The 22,782-nt window shown below is 42.0% G+C and overlaps 1 protein-coding gene and 1 pseudogene across 3 annotated transcripts in view; both read left to right on the forward strand.

Annotated features, from left to right (window-relative positions):
- Positions 1-22,782, forward strand: part of NALCN (sodium leak channel, non-selective) — a 290,407-nt gene that overhangs the window by 34,122 nt on the left and 233,503 nt on the right. For all 3 annotated transcript variants that reach the window (XM_029936476.1, XM_029936474.1, XM_029936475.1), the window contains exon 6: positions 5,051-5,205. In XM_029936476.1, the coding sequence (XP_029792336.1) occupies positions 5,051-5,205 (155 nt within the window). The remainder of the gene's footprint in view (positions 1-5,050; positions 5,206-22,782) is intronic.
- On the forward strand, positions 13,269-13,446 carry LOC115290857 (annotated as a pseudogene).

A 22,782-nucleotide genomic window follows, 5' to 3' on the forward strand; every position in this document is an offset into this window, starting at 1 on the left:
ACTCCTACATAATGTTATTTGTAGGTAGGATATTTTGTTAAGAATTTTTTAAAAAGCAAAGGCCAGGCAGATAATTAATGTCTTTTGAAAAACAATTAACTACTCTAAGGGATTCCAGTATTCATTTTGAAACTTGGAAACTACTAAAGCCAGAATTTAAAAAGTGGAAACTCCATCCCAATTTTTGGATATCACACTTAAAAATTGCATAAAAACAACAGGATCCAATTGTTGAAGAATTTCTTCTGTGATTACTTAATAAGCAAACAATAAGCAAACACATAAATAGATTTGCCATAAATTTAAATAATTGTAGAAAAACACATTTCTTCGTTTAGTCAAAAAATAATTATTGCACATCTACTATGTACTAGTCAAAGATTGTTGAGAGAAATAGAACCAATAGGATGTTAATATAGAAAGCGATGAGATTTATTTTAAAGAATTGGCTCGTGATTGTGGGGACCAGCAAGACCCAAATTTCAGAGCAGACTAGCAAGCTGGAAGTTTCAGAATGAGCTATCAATGCAGTCTTGAGTCCAAAGGTAGTTTGGAGTCTGACTGCTTTTCAGAGGATCTCAGTATTTTTTCTTAAGGCCTTTAACTGATTCCATGAGGCCTACCAACATTATGTTGGATAATCTGCTTTACTCCAAGTCTCCTGCTTTAAATGTTAATTATATCTTAAAACATACCTTCACAGCAACATCTAGATGGTCTAATTGACCAAATAACTGAGCACCATAGTCTAGCCAAAATCATTCGTAAATTTAACCATCACAGACTGTGTCAGGAACTATATGGAACTGGAGGTTTCACGGGGTAACAGTCAAGTTTGGAAGGCATCCAATCAACAGTTGACCACTCAAAGATGCATCACATACTTCCAAGTGCCAGAAGTGAAAAGTGTGAGTACTTTGAGAAGCCTAACCCAGCCTGAGGGGTGGGGAGAGACCCCTCCCCTGAGGAAGTGGCATTTAGGCTGAGGCCTAAAAGGTAGAAAGTGGGTTAACCAAGCAGAGATGGGAGGAGAGATTTCCAAGCAGAGGAAAAAGTCCTAAAGTAGAAGGAGCATACCAAGAGCTGAGAGAAGGCCACCATCGTTGGGTTCAAGGACATTTGAAAGCAGAGAAGCCAGATCCTTCAGGATCTTATAGATGAGATTTGCCATGAACAGGGTTCAGGTAAGACCAAGATTATTAAAAGTCTGTCTGTATGTTCCATGGCTAATGGATCAGAAGAGTTACCAGTGGCTGTAAGGTGACCGGTGGTGTTGCAGGTGGAGGTGGAGACGGTGAGAGTTGAATGAGCTCAAAAGGTATTTTGGAGGATATTTAGGGACACGTGATGATTAGTTATGGGAGTTAAGGGGGAAATAGGTATCAAGACGATTCTACAATCTACCTTGCTCAGTACTTTGGATGAAGGTCTCATGGTGCTGCTTGTCATGAAGGGATGTTGGTGAAGGAGTCTGGGCTCAGTGCGGGGTGTAGAGGAGGCACTTGGGGCATAACCAGGTGGAGACGTCTGATAAGTAGTTGGACAGTAACTCTGAGATTCTAAAAGATACCGAGGATAAGAGAGAATTGAAACTATGAAATGAATTTGTCTGTGCAAGGAGAGACTACCATGAAAAAAAGAGAGGAGGCCAAGGACCAAGCTCAGAGCAACTGAGGACTGAGGGCCAGTTCCAGCAGGAAAAGATGAAAAAGGTGAATGACCTGAGAAACAGGGACAAAACTAGCATTGTCCAAGTCAGCAACTGTTGCCTCTCTCTCTCTCTCTCTCTCTCTCTCTCTCTCTCTCTCTCTCTCTCTCACTCTCTAGCCACAACTGGGAAAGATTTTCTGTTTTTAAAGACTCATGTGATTAGATTAGGCTCACCCAGATAATCCAGGATAATCACCCAAACTCAAGCTTTTTAGCCTTGTTCCCATCTGTAATCTTAATTCCATTTGCTGCGTAACCTAATATATTCACATGTTGCAGAGTTAAGAACGTGGACACCTTGAGGGGGACAGTGTTCTGCCCATCATCAAAACAACTATGTCAGTGCTGTCAGAAGCTGCAGGAGAGAGAACCTGGACATTTCCAGCCGGATTGTGGCACGTGGAAATAAACAAGAGCCAGGCTAGTGGATTCGAGATCGTGCAAAATAGGCTAAAAATTAAATTAGGGGTATTAGAAGTAGGTAGTTTTTTTTTTTTTCAAGAAATCCAACTGTGAGTAAGAAATGCAGGCCTTGAAACCCACTTAAACATGAGTGAATATTTATTAGGCCTGGAAGACTCAGTGTCTATATTTAGAGTTTGGCTGGTTGTAGCAAGAATTCTACCCTCCCTAATTCCAGAGAGTCTCCTGTTCTATCATGAATATCTGAGGGACGCTGAGCAAGGAAATCATTAACGTTAACAAATAAAAACAAAACCGAGAAGATTCTTGCTAACCGTGACAACGAAACAAAGACAAATAACAACTATACATTCTGAAACTCCCAGTGTTTATTTCCACTTTTAAGAAGAGTAATGATCATGTGGTTTTAGACACATGAGTTCCAGGGCAATTAATCATTTAATAAATGTGTCTCTAACTAGCATTTGCTAATAACTCGGTGTTGGCAAAAAATAACGGGTTTCAAATCTGCTGCGTCTGAAGCCAAGAGATTTCAACACAGTCTCTGTGCTGGTGAGGGTTGTGCTTGAAATGAGAATCAGTATTAATACGAAAAAAAAAGAATATAAAAGGGGGAAATGCCTAATACTTATCAATCAGTGAATGCATGGTTAGTTATACTAATGAATAGTTAACAGTTACCGAGTGAATAACTGATTCCCAGTGCTATTCTGGGAGTTGAACATTAAGACACACTCCCACCAGCAGGTGTAAAGGGTATCCCCACTTTAGAAATATGGAAACAGGCGGCACTCACCAAGTCCAATCCAATCAGGCGATCATCGGCCATTGATCACCCCTGACACTTACTGTCTCCCGAGTACCTGTTTTAAGTACCTTACAGACTAAGTCATTATGTTTTTGCCACAGCCTTGCAAGTTAGGCATCTCCCTACCGTCTCCTGAGGAAGAAACTGAGGCACAGATAGATAAATTATTAATTTGATGGACTTCCCCCTGTGAACTTCATCTTAACCTTTCTTAAGTTAAGAATTGGGTGATCTATGACGTTTCTTTCAACTGCCTGGTGCTCAGTGTCACATGCCTGAATTCCTTTTGTTCTTTTGACAAGTCTTCATTGTGTTTTCACATGTGTTTTAACTATTTGCTACATTTTATTATTGTAATGATTGCTAATTATTAGTAAGCATTTATTGAACATTATTGTTGAGCATTTATTTATTGTAACATGCTAGGTGCTAAGTCAAGTGCATTCTTTGGTTTACTTTACTGAATCCCCACACAGGTTCTACTTTTAATTATGGTTACTCTCCCTAGCTGAGAGATGAAGAAATTGAGCCTAGAGACATTCAGAACTTTATTCAAGTCATACAACTAATAATTGGGAGAGCTTGGGCTCAAACCTAGAAAACCTTACTCTGCAACTCTGACGCCCGGTCCCCGCACACTCTGCACTAATGTGTGGTTTCCACCTCGGAAACATAGAGTTAGACCAGACTTAAGCAAAGATGAGTATTTGGCCTACATATAAAAATATGAAAAAAGGAGAAGTAAGTGGTATAGATACCCAAAATCATATCTCTCTGACATAACCAAGTAGTAATTTCCACAGTGAGAAATTTCCCCTGAGCTATGCGTGCGGGGTCTGAAGAGCCCATAACATATACTAGAGGGAACAATTATTTAAACACTTAATCCGTGACAGGAGGCAGATTATCTTGGCAGCTAACGGAATCCTGAAGCAATACACTTGGGGTGTCTGAAATGTAGGTGAGGGTTGAGCTTTGTTTATGGCTGAGACAGTACTGGGCGAGGTGTCACCGGGTGTCAGGTGTGTACAAACCTGTGAGCTGTGTGTGTGCATGGTGGCCTTAAGCAGGGAAGGGATTGCAGAGAGTTACGTGTCAGACTCTAGAGAAAACGCATCATATAGAGGGAAGGAAGCAGCTAATTGAATATAGGAAGGTATTAAAGAAGAAACATGACCCAACATATCTGCCTCAATTTGGCCTTAAGCTGACGGCTGAGACTGTCCCGAGGTCCATCCCCACTTAGGAAATGCTTATAAACATTGCAGTCGTGGGAAATGACTTGTAATAAAATCATGGATTTAGAAGGCTTGTGAAACCGTCTAGCCTAAACCTTGGCCAGAGCATAAGCCATGTGAAGTGTCTCAGAGAGCAGCTATTCAGGGCCCGTTTTAAAGGTCAGCCCAGAGTGAGATCCCAAAATCACCGCTCCAGCGATGACCCATACTTGCTCCCAAGAAAGCCATTACTTATCTAAATCCTTGTACATCCCTCTACTCTCCACCTTGCTCTCCAGAATGATAAAACCGGGTATATTACCCTCCACCTAAAAGACCTTCCTGTTCCTAGAGCTGTCACCAGATCACCCCTTAATCTCTCTCTTTCCAGTGCCATCCCATTGGTTCCTTCAATCCCACGTTGTTTGTCTGGTTTCCTTTCTCAACTGCACATCTGCCAACACAAAAGAAGACCCAGTGACATTTATGCGACTCATAGGACCTGTCCTATATGAAAAATGATCTGATCGTCGTCATTTACTGTTTGGTTAGAGGTGGGGGAGTAGGGCGAGCATCTGGTGAGCAATGAGGAAGCCCTAAGCACGTTTACACTCCTTGCAGATTTACAGGAGACTTCTGTCCTTTGCCTATCTGGGTCCTCGTCCCTAATGACAGAAACAATAATGGTAATAGTGTTCTTATACAGGACGAATCAGGTATCATTTGAGAACGTCTCGCTGTGTCATTAATGCTGTGAACCCCCTTCATGAATCATGAATCTTACATCTGTGTCCATATAGAGCAGCCAATCGTGAAGGGTGATCACATGAGTCATTGTAATCAACATTTACAGTTGTCGAAATTGGCTAACCTTTTCATAATTTGTTCACAGAAACGTGACCTGGAATAGCTTAGCTATCCCGGACACGCACTGCTCGCCGGAGCTGGAGGAGGGCTACCAGTGCCCCCCAGGATTTACCTGCATGGACCTCGAGGACCTGGGACTCAGCAGGCAAGAGCTGGGCTATAGTGGCTTTAACGAGATAGGTCTGTCTTCCTGCTAAAACACATTTTCAGTTTCTATTTTGCAATGTTTGTGAAATGGAGAGAATACTTGCTTACTTGATATTTTCTGTTAAGATTGGCTATAGCATTTAAGAAATCCAACTGCAGATTCTAATCGTCTGCCTGGGTGGGGATACAGTCTACCTTACAGTCCGTAATAACAGTCTGTGTATATGGATATTCAGGATGTGTATAGAGTTCAATATCCCTTATTTTAGACTGTTTTGATTCTTAATTATGGCACTTAAGAATATTTGTTGAGCAAGGTTCAGGGCTTGTTGACTGAAAGATAAACAGGGTTTGCTTTCCTTCCACCTGTAACTGTGACCCAGTAGGCAAGGTAAGTCTTGAATAACTAAAACAGTAGCCATTGATGAATGCATGAGTCATGGAAAGTAATCCTGAATGGAAGAGAGCTAATGAAATACTTAATGAATATGCATCAACTATATAATAGAGGCATGGGAAATGCTTATACACAAAGATGATGTGCTCAAATGTATACATTTATCTGTGGCTTGTCCTATTAAGTCCCAAAATGTGCCATTGTATATGGTAATGAAAGCTTAACATCGGCCATGTAGTTGATATCATCGCATTTATTACCATTTCATGCAAGGTGTGCGTATTTCATTATTGAAACAAACAAACAAAAAACCTAGGAATTCTAAACAATTATTTTATGCTTTGAGAACTTATCTTAGCTCAGGCCGCCATGACAAAGTACTATACCCTGGGTAGCATGACTAACGTCAGTTCATTTCTTGATTTCCGTCATTCTGGAGCCTGGAAATGCAAGGTCAGGGTGCCAGCATGGTCGGTTTTGGGGAAGCCCCTCTCTTTGATTCACACATGGCAGTCTTCTCACTATGTTCCTATATGGTGGTAGGGATAGGGGAAGAGAGAGAGAGGGAGAGAGAGAAAGAGAGAGAGAAAGAGAGAGAGAGAGAGAGAGAGAGAAGGAAGAAAGGAAAAAGAGGGAGAGGGAGAAAGCTCTTCTTCTTGTAAAGGGAACAATCCCATCACAAAAGCCCCACCCTCATGACCTCCTCTAAACTGAATCAACCTTCCAAAGGCCCCATCCCCTACCACCACCAGAGTGGGGGTTAGGACTTTAACATCTGAATTTGGGCTGGACATTCAGTCCATAACTGAATTGTTATCAGAATCATTTGGAAAAACAAACAAAAGAACCCCCACAATTTTTCCTTCAAGTTTCAAGGCCCAGGTGCATTTAAGAGAGTTCAAGACACATTAACTCAGGACCTAAGAGAAAATTCTCCGTGGTAACGGAGTGGTTCTTTGGAAACCAAACGTACTTCCTGACTTTTGCTGCGGTTACCTCACTCCGCGAGCAGCTGTACAATGGGGGTGTCATGGCCACACGAGAGAGCGTGAGCTCCTGTCACACCCAGCCAGTCAGCCTTTGAAAATCAGGAAAAGCGGCTGGTAAATCTTCCTCTCACTCGGCCTTCTGTCGCAGCGGCCCTCGGATGGGGTCGTGTGGGAAGGCATCATGAACTCTGGGCTGGGTGCTGGGATTTCAGAAGGTCTTGTGAAGGTCTTGGAAAACTCTTCTGCTGTCTGAACTAAAAAAACCACTAGGCTACAGCCTTTAGATAGAGTACAATACTGAACTTAGGCTGAAAGCCACACATAGTTGGTATTTTTTTTTAAAGTGAGTTTTGCAAATAACATTCCTAATTTTCATTCTTATATTTTAGTATGCCCTCAGAGTGGGTTTCCAGCCTGGGGTTTAGAAGGGTAATCTTCCATTCCTTTGGCCAATGATACATTTCCTACATCACCAGATTTAGAAGCCAGCAGATGGGAAAGCATTTTAATGTGCTGTCCTCTCTTCCACTTATCTGGTTTTGGATCCAATCTTACGTCCTTCCCCTGGATAGAAGGACTTTTACAGATTAGATGGATGACTTTCAGGGATGAGCAGGACCTCACAAGCGTGGGATGGGAGACGGGATATGTATTTTGGGGAAGCTGCGTGGAACAAGCTCTGGGTATCCAAACACCTTGGGCACAGCTGGAACGTCCTTGTCAGAGCCTATGGCTCCTTCTCTAGGTGGCTGCCTGGGTTGTGCCCACGTCTTGCATGGAAGGTGGCCAGCATTCAGTAATTAGACATTCCTGGCACAAAAATCTCTAGTCCTATAGAATCATATTGTTAAAGCCAATCACTTCCTGGTCATTTTGAATGCAGCAGTTGTGCCTAAACTCAGAATACTGCCCTGTAGTCAAACTGAGTCAGCTTTCTTCGCTGTGACTTAGAATGACTTCAACCACTGTGCGGTACTCTCTCAGAGAAAGCAAGTTTTCTCATGGAGCGTGTTGGCTTCATGATTCTAGGAGATTCATGATTCTAGCCTGATTCTAGGAGAGAACTGCCTGGGGTGGGGGGTGGGGGCAGCAGGCTTCCACCAAGGCAGTGATCTTACTGTTTATTTGCACATTTATCTCCCAAGGATTTAAGCTCCTTGAAAACAGGAAGTACATCTTTTCATCTCCACGCCTTCAGGGCCTGGCGAAATGCCGAGCTCTATAACTATTTACTAATGGGCTGAACAAAGTATACATCCTTTTGAATTTGGTGGTAACCAGTCGTGTTTGTGTTAGGGTATAGAGCCATAATAGAGAATTAAATTGTTTTTTTGTTGTTCTTTCCCCTGGTTTTGTCTGCTTTTGTTGGCAGTATTCAGTATTCCTCAGGACTCGCTTTTCTATACAAGCCTAATTCGGTCTGTTTGCTTCTTTTTCTCAAATGATGCTTGAGTTCAACACTGCTGTGTTACATAATGAAATGTTGACTTTGTACTCTAATCCAAAAAGTTTAAATGGTCACTATACCTTGGACTGAAATTGATAGCTAACTTTCTGATATTAGGCATCTTTGTAGATATACAAATGGTGATATTTTAGATCATCTTAAAGGTTTTATGGAAACAAAATAAAATTTTCCCCCAAAATGAGGAAAAGGAATTATTTTATTAGACACACATGATCATCTCTTTTTGCATGCAGTTGAATTTAAAACAATTAGGTACCTTATTGTGCATATAAATTCGGCCAGTGTACTTTATATGTAAGTAAGCATGTTTAATTAATTAAAAAGGATCACATTTCCTCTTCTTACTAATCAAATTACCATATAATATATTGAATTTCAACTCATTTATACAATTTCATTTATAAGTAGCTTTATATCTCATTAAAGTTTAATCTTGGTGATGTTCAGAAACTCAACTTTTAAAATATATGAAAAGCCAGTCATTAAAGTAAAAAATGTATAAAGAGCTTCAACTGTAAAATTGTAAAGACACTTTTGCGTCTCTTAAGTCATCAAACATCAAGGAGAGTGGGAAACAGAAATGCAATTTCCGTATTTAAGGACTCTGGGAAACCTGGAGCTAATAAGCCGCACATCAGAAGAGCAGGTGCCTAACAGAATACTTCCTGAAAGGATTCTGGCCACTGAGTCTCTCAGGCAGAGCCCGCTGCGTGCAGGCGTTCTAAAAGAAAGAGCATTCCCAGAGGAGCAGAGTAGTCCTCTGTTTGAGTCAGGACATCAGTGTATGGCTGACTCACACTGGGAACTTTCTGGGACTCTGTGTGACATCTCAAAGCGGAGGCCCTCGCTCCTGCAAGCATTTGGTAGAGAAATTCAGAGGACAAGACCCTCGGTCTGGAGGGGCTCAGATGCTGCTGATTCCTGCTGGCAAACACAGGGGCCCAATCCGGCCATGCCTCGGGATGGCCCGGGGAGTCTATGAAAGCACAATTCTCCAGCACCACAACCAGCCCAGTTAAATGAAAACCTTGGAATGATCCAAGGCACAGATGCTTTTTAGAAGCTCGACATGTCTTCTAATGTTCATGCACAGTTGTGAACACCGGGACTGAGGTAGCACTGAGACACACACACACACACACACTTGTCTTAGAAAAAAACTTCCTTTCTCTCCCACCTGACAAATACCTGATCCTCTGAAATCGAAGAGCAATGCTCAAAAAAAATGAGGACCATATCTATAAAAACGCACATTTAGGTGTGTGTAAAACTGAAAAAAAATATCCAAGAGATAACATTTTTTTAAATTGCAGAAAAAGACGACCCAAATATTTGGATTTATAGGGTACACCTGTCTCAATAAATGATCACAGAACAATCAGGGCTGAGGCATTTCTTACTAAAGTTGCTGGAATTCAGAGCTAAAGAAAGCATCCCAGGCGCATCTAGAAAATAATGATCAAGTCAGTTCTTTTTCTTTGTTTTCCAAGCGACACTCAAACAAGTGCAGCTCTGGAAGATTGTCTTTTCCTGGATATTAACTCATCCACACTACTTTCAATTCTTCTTGTTGGGAGGTTGGGTGCCTGAAAGAGGCCAAGCCCCAAAGGTCACCTTCCACCCTCACCGCTGTAAGTGCCCGTGGGGTTGTACCCCGCTGCCTCACAGAGAGACACTCAGCTGTCAGTGCCGAGTGGCCATGCCACTTCCCATCTTGCCCCAGAACCACAAGAGCTTCATCCTAAGAGGCCACTGGCTCAGCGCCTCCCCACCTGGGACCCTCTCAGCCCCCAAGAACCCTCCCTTCACAGCAGGGAGAGCCACAGCCTGGGAAGGCCTGCCACTTACACAGTGGGCCAGGGGACCTTCCAAAGGCGTAGGAGGCTCAGGCCAGTTTCTGAAAACAGCATTCCCCTAGAACTGCCTCCCTTCCTGAAGGCTGTGCTTCTATACCTGTTTCTGCTTGGTGACCAGCTACCTCAGTGTCCAGCTGCCTGCTTCCTCTGTTAGAGATCACATTTCCATCTCGCAGCCTTTGACTAGGCCACCTTTGCAGCAGAAGCACACTGGAAGTAGGGCTACACTTAACTCATGTACATGTTCCTATGTTGGAGGTCTCTTCTGGCTGGTGGGATGATGGTTCTCAGCCTCAGGCCTACCCACTGACACCGCCACACGCAGAATCAGGGTCTCCCATTCCACCCCAGGTTCAACTAAGGATGTGGCTTATTAAACTCAGAAGTGCAAAAAAAAAAAAAATTGGCCTTCAGTCAGTTCTAAGGGAAGCCATCATTGAGAACTGAAACTTCGTCAGGACTCAAATCCAGGATACAAGGACACGGGCTTACAAAGTCCTCAGAGAAAGAGCGCATCAAACTAGATTTGGTTACCACTGAAGAAACAAGAAGAGACTGTATTTTCTTTTATTTTTTTTAATATTTTTTAATGTTTATTTACTTTTGAGAGAGAGAGAGAGAGAGAGACAGAGACAGAGTGTAAGCAGAGGAGGGGCAGACAGAGAGAGAGGGTGATGCAGAATCTGAGGCAGGCTCCAGGCTCTGAGCTGTCAGCACAGAGCCCAATGCGGGGCTTGAACCCACAGACCATGAGATCATGACCCGAGCTGAAGTCAGATGCTTAACCGACTGAGCCACCCTGGCGCCTCTGCATTTTCCATTAATCCTTCTTCAAGACAGTCAGCCAATCAAGAAGCTCAGGTCGTGAGCCTAGTCTCTGGTATCTACTCAATGTAAAAACAAAGCTTACACAACTTCAGGATTTACAGAATATCATATAAATATTACAAATTATGGGTCTGCAGAAAAGATGAGTAGAAAATCAAGGGAGGCAGTGTAATGATGTTAGTGTCCTTATACTCGGCAATAAAAAATACATCATTTTATGCCACATATGACTTACGTAATGGAGGTATATGTGTAGTTGAACAAGAAAGAATTACAAAGTAAAAAATACCTACTTTAGAAAAAAATTCAGACTCAAAATAATGGCCCTGAGGTTTGGATCACGGTTCTCCTGCATACTGGCGTGGTGACGTTGGAGAGGTCATTAACCTCTTCCTGCCCCGGCATCCTCACCTGTGAGGCCGGATGAAGGACAGACCTCCCTCAGGGTCGGCGTGGGAAGCGACTGAAACGCTGCTTCTGGAACTCAGCACAGAGTGAGCACACGGTGAGCCGGAAGTTAGGGCTGCAGTGGCAAAACGGGAATGCGCCTCTGTGTTGTTTGAGAAAAAAATTCAACTATTTTTTCAGTTTATTTTGAGAGAGAGCGAGCAAGCAGGGGAGGGGCAGAGAGAGAGACAAACAGACAGACAGACAGGGAATCCCAAGCAGGCTTGGCGCTGTCAGCACAGAGCCCAACATGGGGATCGATCTCACGAACCCTGAGATCATAACCTGAGCCGAAATCAAGAGTCATTGCTTAACCGACTGAGCCACCCAGGTGCCCCAGGAAGGACATAATTAAAGGGCACCGTTAAAGGGCTAATCTGTTTAGCAAACATTCACATTCTGTGATTGCAGTGAGTGTGGGGAAGAGAGGAACCAGCAGACGGTGAAAAGGTTTGGGCACAGGTGACACCCCAAAACTCTGTACCACAGAGGTGAACCCAAAGCACCACATCAGCTTACCGCATTTGGAAAATGCGTCCTGCCTCCATGTTCCGAGTACACCGCCGCCTTCAGCCTCTCCCTTCTTCTGTGTCACCACATGCTTGTCAACATGTGGGGTTCAGTCTGAGACACTGTGGTTTTCTATAATGTGCCAGAAACGAAACTAGAGGAATTTTGAGCTGGAAAAGATGGTAGTCATTTGGTTCACCCACACAGTTTTACAGAGAGGGCAACTGAGCCACAGAGGAAGGTCCGAGTTCCAGAGAATTCCCCATGGAGGCAGGGCGAGTCTCCCTTCTCCTGATTCACAGACTCCCACTAAAACTTACTTTCTCCCGCAAACGTTTTCCATTGCAGAACAGTATTTCATTAAGAATAAAACTGGAAAAAAATGTACCTTCCGAAGCTCAGTTATATTCTTTAATTTTGTAGTACGAGGTTGGCATCACTCACCTTTGGTAGGAGGCTGGTACAGAAGATAACAGATGTGATGTGCCAGCTGGGAATAAAGCAACAACAAATCTATCACACGTGGGAAGGAAATCACAGCAAATGCCATTAAACTGGCAATTTACTTGTCATGATCTTTCAGGAGGTAAGAAATTTGGTCTCGCAGATGAGTACGGATCTCTTCAGGTTTGAGATCTCCGTTCCCTGAACAGTCAGGTAAAAACAAAACATGTTCAGAGTTTTTCTTGTTGTGTCTTTTAACATATATTTTTAGTTAATACCTTAATTTTTTAAACATGTTCAGTGAACTAATTTTAGACTCACACACAAAAAGTTACCAAATAGTACAGAGAGTTCCCAGAATGGTAACTTCTCACACAACCGTGTGACATCGTTGCCGCTAAAACACTGGCCTGACGCAGCGCCGCTAACCATGGTGCACGTCCCACTGCATTTCATAGGTTGACCCACTGATGGTCTTCTTCTATCCCATATCCTACCCAGACCCCACGTTGTACTTAGTCATTAACTCCCTAATCTCTTCTCATCTGTAAATTTGTAAGCTTTGTGTTTCACAGTCTTGGCACTTCTCAGAAGCACTAGTTAGTTATCTTGTAGAATGTTTCTCAATTTGGTTCTATCTGATGTTTTCTCATAATTGGAATGAAGTTATCGTCAGATTATTTACATGATGTCTGGCTTCCAAGAGGGAAGAGAAGTTGTTCGCTTTAACTTATTTATTGTTATTTTAATTTTTTATTTTGTAAATTTCAGGGATAGAGCTTTATAATTCAATGTTTACATGCACCAAAGCTCTCAAAACATGGTTTTAATCAAAGAACTCAGTAAATGACATATAAGGACAAAATTCATCCTGACCAGTCATTTAGGAGTAAATAGATAGCAGGCATTTTGTTGTTGTTGTCATTAGCCTTCAAAATCATCAGAACAAAACACAAAAGCCCAAATTTGTAAAAATCCAGGAGAAACTCTCCGGGGGAGACAATTTACATCAGACCGAGGGAGTCCATAAGCAAGATCAGACGATAAACATGAACATCCTAAAAATAATAGAAAAAACATTTAGATTATACATGCTTTTAATGCTACCTTGACCGCACATAGCGGACTCTTTCCCCCATTCCTTATGTACGGTAAAAATCGCTTCTCGGCCTCTTGCCTAAGATCAAGTGTAGTATCTGTTCTTATCAGCTTATGTATGGGAAAGCACATGCTAGGTTCTTATGTGACTAATTGCTCACAGACAGTCTTTATTATTGTAATTACTGTCATTATCATCAGTACTGTTCTCACTTATCGATCACTTATGTATCTCTAGCAGTAGACAAAAACTTTTCTATCCATTGTTGTGTTTTTCATCCTCCCAATAAACCCATAAGGCATCGTTATGCTCAACTGTTAAGTGAGGTGAATGAGATGAGAATCGATTTGCCCAAAGTCACATGCAGGCCACAGTTGAGAGCCAAGTCTTGCTGAGGTCAAAGCCTGTGTTCTGGAACCACAGACTCAGAGTTAGCTGTGAGGCTGGCCATGGGTAACCGCCATTCCCTGTGGCTTGTCCGGACAGCTGATTCGTTAGAGGGTCTCATTGTGATAAAGGAATGAGGGGAGGTGTCTCCCAGTATGGCAAGCCACCAGACACGCCACCTTCTCCTCCCGCGCCATGTCCTTGGCCACCATGTCCTTGGGACAGGGGAATGCGTGTGAAGGAGGCTGACGGTGGCATCCACCGGAAACAGGGCCACTCGGGGCTGCTCTCTGACTTTGCATCTAGTCTCCTGCATACTGTGTGTCAGGGTCAGTGCATAATAAATATGAGTTGTACGTAAGAATTGAAGGATAAAGGAATATACCAGGGAGGCAGCACGGTTTTACAAGATAATTTATCGACTATCAAGCTATCAACAGTTGGGCAAGGATTCAAAGCAATGGCAGCAAAAATCAGTGAATGTGCTTTTGATGCAAAATGAGATGTTAGACATTCAGGCTGGAGATGTGGGAGAGAACATTGAAAGCAAGCAAAAATGCGTTTTTCAGTGTATGGCAATCAGGTTCACACTGATCTGAACGAAACTCAAAATTCCACTGTGATTTATGTGCTTACTGTATGTAATTTATAGCTGCGTGCATTAATTTCTCACTGCGTGTGTGAATATGCTTTCTCTTTCCCTTCGAGATACAAATATTTAATTTTGCTTTCTAAATACTACAAATTAGCCTACAGGTTTCTTTAAAGTGATTTTGAAAATGCATATTAATTAATTCCTTTTTTATTTATGTGACATAAGAAGTATTTACCTTATCAGTCCTTTCTATTAGTAAAATCATAAAACTTTCCTTATATGCCTTCCTTACAATATTAGGTAGGAAAACTGTAGGTCATCAGCATCACAAAACTTAAGATGCGAATTTGGGATGCATATATAAATTTAAGGTGATGACTTACTATCTTTGAAAAGTTTTTTGATGACAAATTAATGAGCCTTTTGAGAAAATGAAAGAAATTAAAGCAAGGTGACTACAGCCTGTCAGATTCTCATATACTCCCAAGTCGCTTCTGAAGAAGGCTATTATGGGTATTGGAATTTGGGACTGTATTTTTTTTCCCAATGGGAAATATATTTTAGCTGTTACTCACTATGTGGTATTTTTTTTTTTACTTGACTTTGGGCAGTATTGACTATAAGGTACAGGTTCAGCACCCTGCATGAGTCATAAATCAGTTTTATTAAATATTGATGAGAAATAGCATCAGTGGTTATTTTCATCACTGGTAGTGTTCTGTGCTCAAAACTACCCCAGATCTTGCCAAAATGGAATTGGCCATAAAGCCACCTACACAGGTCTAATGTTTCAGTTTTAATACAAGATTTGCTTTACTTTAAAATTCCCCCTCTGTTTTTTTCATGTTGGCATTCTATTACTTTTATAATTTGTCTCCTATTGCATCTGGTATTAAATATGGCCATAAAACGTGATGAAAGAAAATTACTCTCACTCAAATCCTAGTAGATGTAAATTGAACTTTGCCGATGATGGTATTAAAAATTGATTCATAGATTTTAAATGACGTTAAACTGTATTTCATGTTGCAGCATGTGGTGTCAGAGGAAACTTTCAAATGAGTAGAAAATAGGAAGTTATTATATGTCTATAACTATGATTTATTGCAGAATGTACATTTTTATTGCAGTTGCAAAAAAGCCACCATAAAGACTAATTTGTGAAATATGTCATTGAGATGTATACTACTTCATGGAAAAGCACGGACAGCTTGTTTTCCCTGCATTAATCTTTGTGTTCAGCACTGCTCCCAGAATTACTTATCGATTTTTATGAAAACACATATAGAAGAGAGAACTAGAACAACAGAATTAGACCACAGGTGCTTTCCGAAGTCTATGACAATTCTAGACTTGCTCTCTAAAGGAATTCCTTTCTCATGGGACGGGGAAGACCTGACTGTATTTTTGTTAAACAGAGGACCAGCTCGTGAGGCTTCAGCAAGGGGCATAGTTGTAGGAACCTTGGGTCAGATACAGGGGCTCCATCCCTGGGTCCAGCATCAGTGAAAGCCCTCGGGGTGCACACGGAAGTGTGTGCCTGATGAATTCTAAAGGCACGGAGTCTTTGGGCTCCATTAGATTCTCAAACAGGGTCACAGACTTATTTAAACTGAAATTAGACACGCAGATGTTATTCAGAATATTAGGAAAACAGGGAGTCTATAGCTAGAAATTTCAGAGTGATTTTTTAAAAAGATATCCACTAGGGGCGCCTGGGTGGCTCAGGCTGTTGAGCATCAGACTCCTGATTTCCGCTCAGGTCATGATCCCAGAGTCCTGGGATCGGTCCCTGTGTCCGGATCAATGCTGAATGTAGACCCTGCTTGGGAATTCTCTCTCTCTCTCTCTCTCTCTCTCTCTCTCTCTCTCTCTCTCTCTCTCGAGTTCTTTTTGAAAGGATTAGAAAAAAACAGCTGCTGGAGTGACTTGTCATTGGACAGTGAAAGAAGAAACTTTAAAAGTGGATTTTGAGGGCATAAATGATGATTTTTTCATATCATACATAGAAGATAATACTTCTTGGAAATATCTAGGGGTTTCCAAGAAATTAGCACGTTCATAGTTACATTTTAAATATTTTTAGATTATAGGGGCACCTGGATGGCTCAGTCAGTTAAGCGTCTGACTTCAGGTCATGATCTTGTGGTTCATGAGTTCAAGCCCCACATTGGGTTCTGTGCTGACAGCTTCAGATTCTGTGTCTCCCTCTCCCTCTGCCCCTTCCCCACTCACGCGCACTCACTCTCTCTCTCTCAAAAATAAATACAAATTGAAAAAATATTTTTAGATTATAAAAATCATACTTCAAATAGCATAAAAGGTTTAATGAAAGCAATAAATTCTGCCATATGTAAATCCCTCCCTTCCTCTCTCCTTTCTTTTCTTCCTGCTTCTTTCATCTTTATCAATTTTGTGGTATTTAATAAAATGGTTTTAACTGTTTCCCTGCTAATAGGCATTAACGTGATTCATAACTGTTGACTACAGTAAGTAATCTTGCATTGAATAAATGCTCACACACACACACATGTATATCTTGTGTGCATGTGCAGTATTCTTTAAAATAGATTCCTAGGACAATTTCCAGGTTGAAGGGTATGCACATTTTTAACATAATAAGTAGTGTTGTGTTTCTCAAAAAGATTGTATGAATTTATAGCCCTGCTCTTTTTGTGTGAGAGTGAATTCTAGGAAGCATAAAGCATTCCCTTTTGATATGCAAAGACATTGAAGTAAAAAAAAACAACAGAGACCATATTGTATTTTCTGCTCTTCTGCGCACCAGCAGTTCGTTCCCTTTTCCTCGCATTCCTTCCTCCCCTTTTCCGGGGAATGCCTCCTCCGACCCACTCTCCAGGGCCTCTGTGCAAGTGGCTTCCCATGTAGCGTCACTTGGCACCCTTCTGTCTGAACTGTGACAGAGCTGGTCTGTGAAAGTCAATGCTTCATTCTGTCCGGGTCCCACTGTCTGATGTGTTCGTGTGTGTGCGTCTCTGTGTGTCTGTGTGTGTTTTATCCCTTTCTTCCCCGGGGGCTCATTAGATCCCAGGAGCACGGAGCAGGAACAAAGGTCCCCGCGCTCCTGGTGACGCGCTTTCTGACTCTCAGTGAGCATCTCATACACATGATCACATGTGGGAGAATTTTATATTAGATACATTGCCGTTTTCAATCCTTATTCTGTGGTAACTTCGTAATGGGGAATTTAAATAAAATCCAGATACAACTCTTGCCTTTTAAGTTCATCCTCCATTTGAAATGAAATGGCATCTGCCTCGTGGCAGATCTATTCACGTGAAGCCAGCGTGGACAGACTGGCCCAGAAGTCTTGTGTGGGCGGTCAGGGAAGCTCTCCCCGCTGGTAATGGCGTCAGTGGGACATGGTTCCCTTGACATGCTATGAAATTCATCTCACCGACTCATCAGTTGGCCCAAAGAGGAAGAACGTCTTGCAGGGACGTCCTCGGCAGCTCTTCCCTCCAGGCCCGCGAGGGCACAGGAAAGCCCACTCCTCCCTCCCCGGGGGTTGCACGGTCTGCTACGAGAGCCCTGCTTAGCAAAACGGTGCGGCTTTCTCTCCTCCGAGGAGAAAGCTCCCTGGCCTTGAAAATGGATTTCCGGCCTGAGCCACACAGGGCGGTGAGAAAGGAGATAGCGTCCAGCCTCAGGGAGCACTGGTCTGTGGAATCAGGGAGTCTTTTCTCTCTCTTCCCCTTTATGCGCCTGGACCCCTCGGCTCCCCACACCTGTAGGCCTTGGGATTCAGGGATTACACTGAAGATACTAACTCATCCTAAATATGGTAAGATAAAGGATACCAAATAAAAATGAAACAAATATCCTAAAATAAGTTACAACTGCCTAATGAATATAGCGGCCACTATTAATACAAAGATAACGGCCACAATTACTATTACAAAGATTATTATTGATCAGATTTATTTCTAGATAACAAGGAAAAAGTGAAATTTTTTTCATGAAAAAATTCCCATTTTCATGAAAATATGAGAATTCTTAGGTAATAGGGGAAACATCTTTAATTAAATTTAAAAAAACACGTTTTCACAAATAATGCACTCATCAAATATTTGTTACGCGTTTACCCTATGCAGGCATACAGGGCCTGGAACAAAATGATGTGAGTCAATATAACCCAGTTCCTTCCCCCAAACAGAGATGTTGAAATACAATGAATGAAGGTGAAGGCAAGTCAGGAAAAAGCGTTGATCCTCCGCTGGGGCAGGTTTTGCAGCTCTGTGCCAGGGACAGGAGTTTAGGCCCTGGCGTGAGTGCGCCGCGCATCCCTTCACGCCCGTGTGAGGATGAGTACGAGCGGACAGCGTGTGAAGACTCCCAATTTGCTACCAGTCCTGTTTCCCCCCACGTGCCTTGTATTCAGCATTTCTCACATTTGTACAATCTGCCGAGCCTCTGAGACCGATGCTTCTGTTCAGTCTGATCCTCGAAAGTGCTAGCTTGAGACTTGTATTTTTACATGAGCTTCTGTTAAAACAGGTATTGAATGACATCGATTAGGAGGGCCACCTTCCTTTTTCCTGCCTGATCAAATACGTCTGCTTCTGAGGCACTTTTCTGAGAATGTCTTTATCTTATTTTTGCGTAATAGTTGGACCGAGTACCGCATTCTTCGTTGGCATTGAGATTCCCCCCCAAGGTTTGAAATCATTCCATTGTATTTTGGAATCTGTTTTTGCCAACTGACCATCCCTCCTTTGAGTCTAATTGTAGTTCTTTTGTGTTTTTGTTTCTATGTTTCTTTTTTAAACATTATCTGTTTTTTCATTGATTTTAAGATTTACTGTTTGTCTTTGCAATGTTGTGGGCTTACTATAATACGTCTAGACATGGATTTTTTTTTTAATCTAAAAGGGATTTTTTTTTCATATGAGGCTCATGCCTTTTTCTGGGAGATTTTTAGATATTATCTTTACAAATCCGTATGTGTTCTCTATTCTCTATTTGTTATTTTCTGGAATACTGATTAAAGCTTTGTTGAAACTGCTTTTCCATTTTCCATGCCGGTACATCTTGCCTTCTAACTTCTCCCTGCTTCCCGCATTTGTCCTCCAGACCCCTGCCACTAGATGCCTGGTGCATCTTCTCGTAGTATTTCCACGTCTCGTAAAGTTGTTTGTGTGTATTTTCCTCTTCAGCTTCGTTGCCGAACCCTGTATAATTTTCTCCCTCAATGTGTCTACCTCTTTATCTTAATCCTGCAGTTTTTTTATCCCCACATCTATAATCTGCTTATCTAGAATTTCTGTTTAACTGTTCCAAATCTCTGGGTTTTGTTTTTTTTTTATAGCCCTGTTCTTACCATTCTCTTTCTAACCCTTTCTTTATCTCATTAAACATTCTAAACATGCTTACTTCAGAATCTCTTTCTGATCCTTCCATGTCTTCGAATTCTCCATTATACTAGTTCATTTTCTCCTCTGGTTTGCAGTGTGTGGCTGTGAGCTCAGTCCCAGGGAGGGTTTCTGTCTCCGAGGTCAGTGCTGCTGGGATTCCAGGGATCATAACTCATCCTGGACTCATCCTTAGTTACCCTGGAGGCTTGTGGGAGGGGAGACCCTGGAGCCATTGGAGCTGTAGAGGACAGTGTGAACTTGGACGATGCACTTTGGCCCACGTTTGGGGTTCTGGTTTCTCATAGGAGAGTCTTCGGGCCCCCACATGGATCTCAGTGAAGTCAAGCAATTTTTTGCTTGCCTGGCCTGGAGGGCAGCACTCCTCCGGTCTCTGTGTGAAATGCAGAGTGACCTTTGTGGAACTTCCAGCTCTGTGGACACATCTCAGCTCAGTCTCTGTGTTCGAATGCCGCCCAGGAGCACAGGGCCCAGCCCCCCAGCCCTGAGGGGCTGTTGACCCTGAATATGTTTGTGAGTTATGACTTCAGCTTCTGCTTATGGCTCTCATTCTCATTCCGTGTTCCCATACACTCTCTGTCCACTGGATATTCCCCTCGCTTTGGGGCTAATTTATACATTAAACATTTGTTTAGCTTTACTTAGCGATTTCCTTGTGTTGGTTGGGCTTGGGGTGGATAGGATGAAGGGAGGAAGTTTCCCAGTAAGCAGAGTCCAGGAAATTGACATAAAGCCTTATTCATATATATATTATATACAGATATAATTTTCATTACAATGATGCGGTTTTTCTTTCTCCAATATGATCACATACCTACTTTATATTCAAAAGTATATTTTATGCATTTTTAGCGTTAGTTCTTAAAATTTGGTGAGTATATATTTACAAGAGTTTTCATTTTTACTAAACCACGTGTCAGTATCATCTTTATTACTCTTTGCTATTGAGTTATTTTACCAATCTCTGCGCAGCCTGGTAAAAGGACCCCCTCAGCAGTTACTGTGCATAAAGACAAAATCTGTGGGGGGTGGAGGTGGGGAAGGGGCTGCAGATAAGCAATAGCAGTGACTGAGCACCAAGAATAAATCCTGATGGACTGAGATTTGGGCTCTTTATCTTCTTAATATTAATTGCAGCAAATATCCACATGCTTTCTCCCACCACGTAAGTGCTTTAGCAAGTAAGCAAAAACATAAAATAAAAATAAAAAGCCTAATCAGGAATCACCTAACTACAAAGCAAATAAAGGTTCTTAGAAAATTCTTACTCTCATGTGTCTAATACAAGATAAGCTATATTTGCCCAGGGAATTCTATTACTTTATTTTTTTTATTTTTATTTTTTTACTGTTTATTTTTGAGAGAGACAGACAGACAGACGGAATGTGAGTGGGCGGGGTTGGTGCATAGAGAGAGAGGGAGAAAGAGGATCCAAAGCAGGCTCTAGGCTCTGAGCTGTCAGCACAGAGCCTGACACGGGGCTCAAAGCCATAAACCATGAGATCATGACTTGAGCTGAAGTTGGACACTTAACCAACTGAGCCACCCACGTGCCTCTATATTACTTTATTTTAAAACTACTAGTGACTACAAACCTTGTTACCAAGTCGAAGTTGAACTGAAGGAGACTTTCAAGGAAAGACCATTGGAAGCGAAGTGTCATAGGCAGGGAATGTAATGGCCTCATCCTGTCAACACCTGCACGGCTTTAAGGCCACCTAACCATTGCTGAGATGCAGGGAAGGAAAGGAATTCTGGGGGAACCAGGTGGTGACTGTACTCCCAGTGTCTCCAGTGCAGAACGATAGAAGTGGGCAGCCCAGGAGAGCTCGTGTCCAGTGAAGAGAAGGACTCGGTTTCAAGATGCAATCTGTAACTCAGTGGTGAGTGATGTAGGACAAGCTATTTAACCTTCTCTGCCTGCAAAATCAGGATAAACAGTGTACAGATCGCAGAGACTAGTAGGAAGAGTAGATTATTCTTTCTCATGCCTAAGAATCCTCATAAAATTGGGGGCACTGGAGTGGCTCAGTTGGCTAAGTGTCCAATTCTTATCTTGGCTCAGGTCATGATCTCACTATTTATGAGATGGAGCTCTGCATTAGGCTCTGCACTGACACTGTGGAGCCCATCTGGGATTCTCTCTCTCCTATCTCTCTCCTGTTCTCTCTCTCTCAGAATAAATAAATAAACATTAAAAAAAAAGAAAATCAGAACCAAAATACTCTTATCCCCCAGTGTCTCATGTGAGCCAGGAAAAATTATGGAAATGAGTAAAGGAAGGGAAAAGATTATTATATTTACACAAGACCAATAAAAACAAAAAATACCATTTATGAAGAAAGAGTTTGGGAGATGTTTCTCACAACTATGTTATGCTTATTGGCACTTTTAAAATCAGGAATGTTCTGCTATCCTAGGACCCAGCAATTGCACTACTAGGTGTTTATCCAGAGCATACAAAAATACCGATTTGAAGGGGCACATGCACACCAATGTTTATAGCAGCACTATCAGTAATAGCCTAATTATGGAAAGCAGCCAAACGACTATCGGCTGGTGAACGTATAAAGAAGATGTGGTATATAGAAAATGGAATATTACTCTGCCTTCAAAAAGAATGGAATCTTGTCGTTGCAATGGATGGAGCTAGAGGGTATTATGCTAAGCGGCATAAGTCAGTCAGAGAAAGACAAATACCATATGATTTCACTCATATGTGGAATTTGAGAAACAAAACAGATGAACATAGGGGAAGGGAAGGAAAAACAAAATAAGATAAAAATGGGGAGGGAAGCAAATCATAAAAGACTCTTAACTCTGAGAACAAACTGAGGGTTGCTAGAGGGGAGGTGAGCAAGGGATGGGTTCAATGGGTGATGGGCACTTGTGATGAGCACCGGGTATTATATGTAACTGGTGAATCACTAAATCCTACTCCTGAACCAATACTGTACAATATGTTAACTAATTTGAATTAAATAAAATCTGGAAAGAAAAAAAATCAGGAATGTTCTGCAAGACTTGACAGTCACCATCTTTGAGCAGTGGTTCAAGTGCGGATTTTAGATAGCCTTCCAAAGGCCATGCATTTGCTTATTCATTCACTCGGCAAACATTTTTTGAGCACCTGCTTCATGTTAGTCACTATGGTTAGTACTTTAAGGTACCAAGTAAACACTGATACAGAACCGCAG

The sequence above is a fragment of the Suricata suricatta genome, chromosome 4 (genome assembly GCF_006229205.1).
Source record: "Suricata suricatta isolate VVHF042 chromosome 4, meerkat_22Aug2017_6uvM2_HiC, whole genome shotgun sequence".
NCBI classification, from domain to species: domain Eukaryota; kingdom Metazoa; phylum Chordata; class Mammalia; order Carnivora; family Herpestidae; genus Suricata; species Suricata suricatta.